The 1,512-nt window shown below is 52.0% G+C and overlaps 1 protein-coding gene across 1 annotated transcript in view; it reads right to left on the bottom strand.

Moving 5' to 3' along the window:
- Window positions 1-1,512, bottom strand: part of VOLCADRAFT_46706 (uncharacterized protein) — a gene marked incomplete at both ends in the record, with an annotated part of 5,487 nt that overhangs the window by 2,462 nt on the left and 1,513 nt on the right. Inside the window, one exon of the mRNA XM_002959525.1 lies at window positions 190-288. Coding sequence (XP_002959571.1) covers window positions 190-288 — 99 coding nt within the window. The remainder of the gene's footprint in view (window positions 1-189; window positions 289-1,512) is intronic.

The raw sequence follows: 1,512 nt of genomic DNA, 5'->3' as shown, positions 1-1,512 counted from the left end.
ATCAGAATCATTGTGCTGCATCCCTCTCGTACATGTGCTTTCGTTCAAGCCAAGGCTGCGTAAGGATAGCACCCACCACCCAAAAGCCACAAGCCACAAGGAATCAGCCAGGCGAGTGATTATAATCAGCCAGGCATTTACATTCATACTTGTTGAAGTCCCCTTACACCACCACAGATTGCGCGTCACGTCGCGCTATCGGCAAGCAGGTATGTATGGTCACACAGATATGCATGGTCACACAGATGTGTATGGTCACACAGATATGTATGGTCACACAGATATACACTTCCTGGCCACATGCCCGGGAAAAATAAAGAGCTAATGAGGCGGGCATGCGTTGGCTGTAGATGTGGTGTATACGTATTTGGCCCAATCGTCGGGGGTGCGTGTGTACGCACGTCCTGTACGATTTGTACGTGTACGGTGTACGGTGTACGGCAAATTCTTGCCACGCGCGAAGCTGCATGTCTGTGTGGGTGTGGCGCAGTGGTTAGCGCGTAGGTCTCATAGCTGTTATCGTGCTGTGACTTGGACTATCCTAAGGTCGAGGGTTTGACACCCTCCACCCACAACCGCTCGTGTAGCTCAGTGGAAGAGCACCCGTTTAGTAAGCGGGAGGTCTCGAGATCAAAACTCGACATGAGCAGCACATCGCTCTTGCGCGGGACATATCCGCTCTGGCTTTTCCATAACATGATCCATCCTGGTGTGTACGTGTGCGTGTATGTATGTGTGTGTACGTGTACACATTGGTGCATGTGTACATGGGGTATCTGGTCGTAGCTAGCCAGAACATGCATGCCGGGACAGCATAGCAGCAACACGAAGGCGGCAGCATGGAATTATTCATCCCTTGCTTGTGCCTGTTGCTGGTCCCTGCCGTTGGACACGTACTCGTAATGCACGAAATGCTGCAGTCAGCCGTGTGTAGCCTTTTCTAGGCGTTTAGGGTTTCAAGGACCCTAAAAACCCTAGAAACACTAGCTATCACCGCAAAAAGCAGCTATTCAACGACTAGCATCGGTTGAGTAGATCGGTGAGGTTTTGGTTGTTGGCTGTGACCATGGATGGCACTCGTGCATGCAGGATCTGCATTTTCTGAGAGACACAGCGCGACGAACACTACAAATATGTAGCACATGTAGCCGACAGGGGAACGGTTGCCTCCACCTAAACCAGAGCCTAACAGGACACGTACATAACCAAATACATGCACGCAGCAAGCAGCCAATCACAACCGCATTGACGTGCCAATATCCAAGACTGCTGCCAGGTGCAACGTGAAGCGACCGACTAGTGGCCAGTGAGATGCAAGTGGGTGCCGACATCCGGGCCTAACAGGGGTGAATTTTATTGCCACCAGTGCTGCCGCCGCTGCACATGCCTGGACCAGCCCCCAGTTCATTGTTGTCGTGGCCATGCTAGCGGTTGCTGCATCAGCAGCCAGCGAAACGTTGCCATCAGAATCATTGTGCTGCATCCCTCTCGTACATGTGCTTTCGTTCAAGC

Source organism: Volvox carteri (genome assembly GCF_000143455.1).
Source record: "Volvox carteri f. nagariensis unplaced genomic scaffold VOLCAscaffold_327, whole genome shotgun sequence".
NCBI lineage: Eukaryota > Viridiplantae > Chlorophyta > Chlorophyceae > Chlamydomonadales > Volvocaceae > Volvox > Volvox carteri.
The sequence above is the reverse complement of the archived record's forward strand: the minus strand, read 5'-3'. Positions and strand labels throughout refer to the sequence as shown.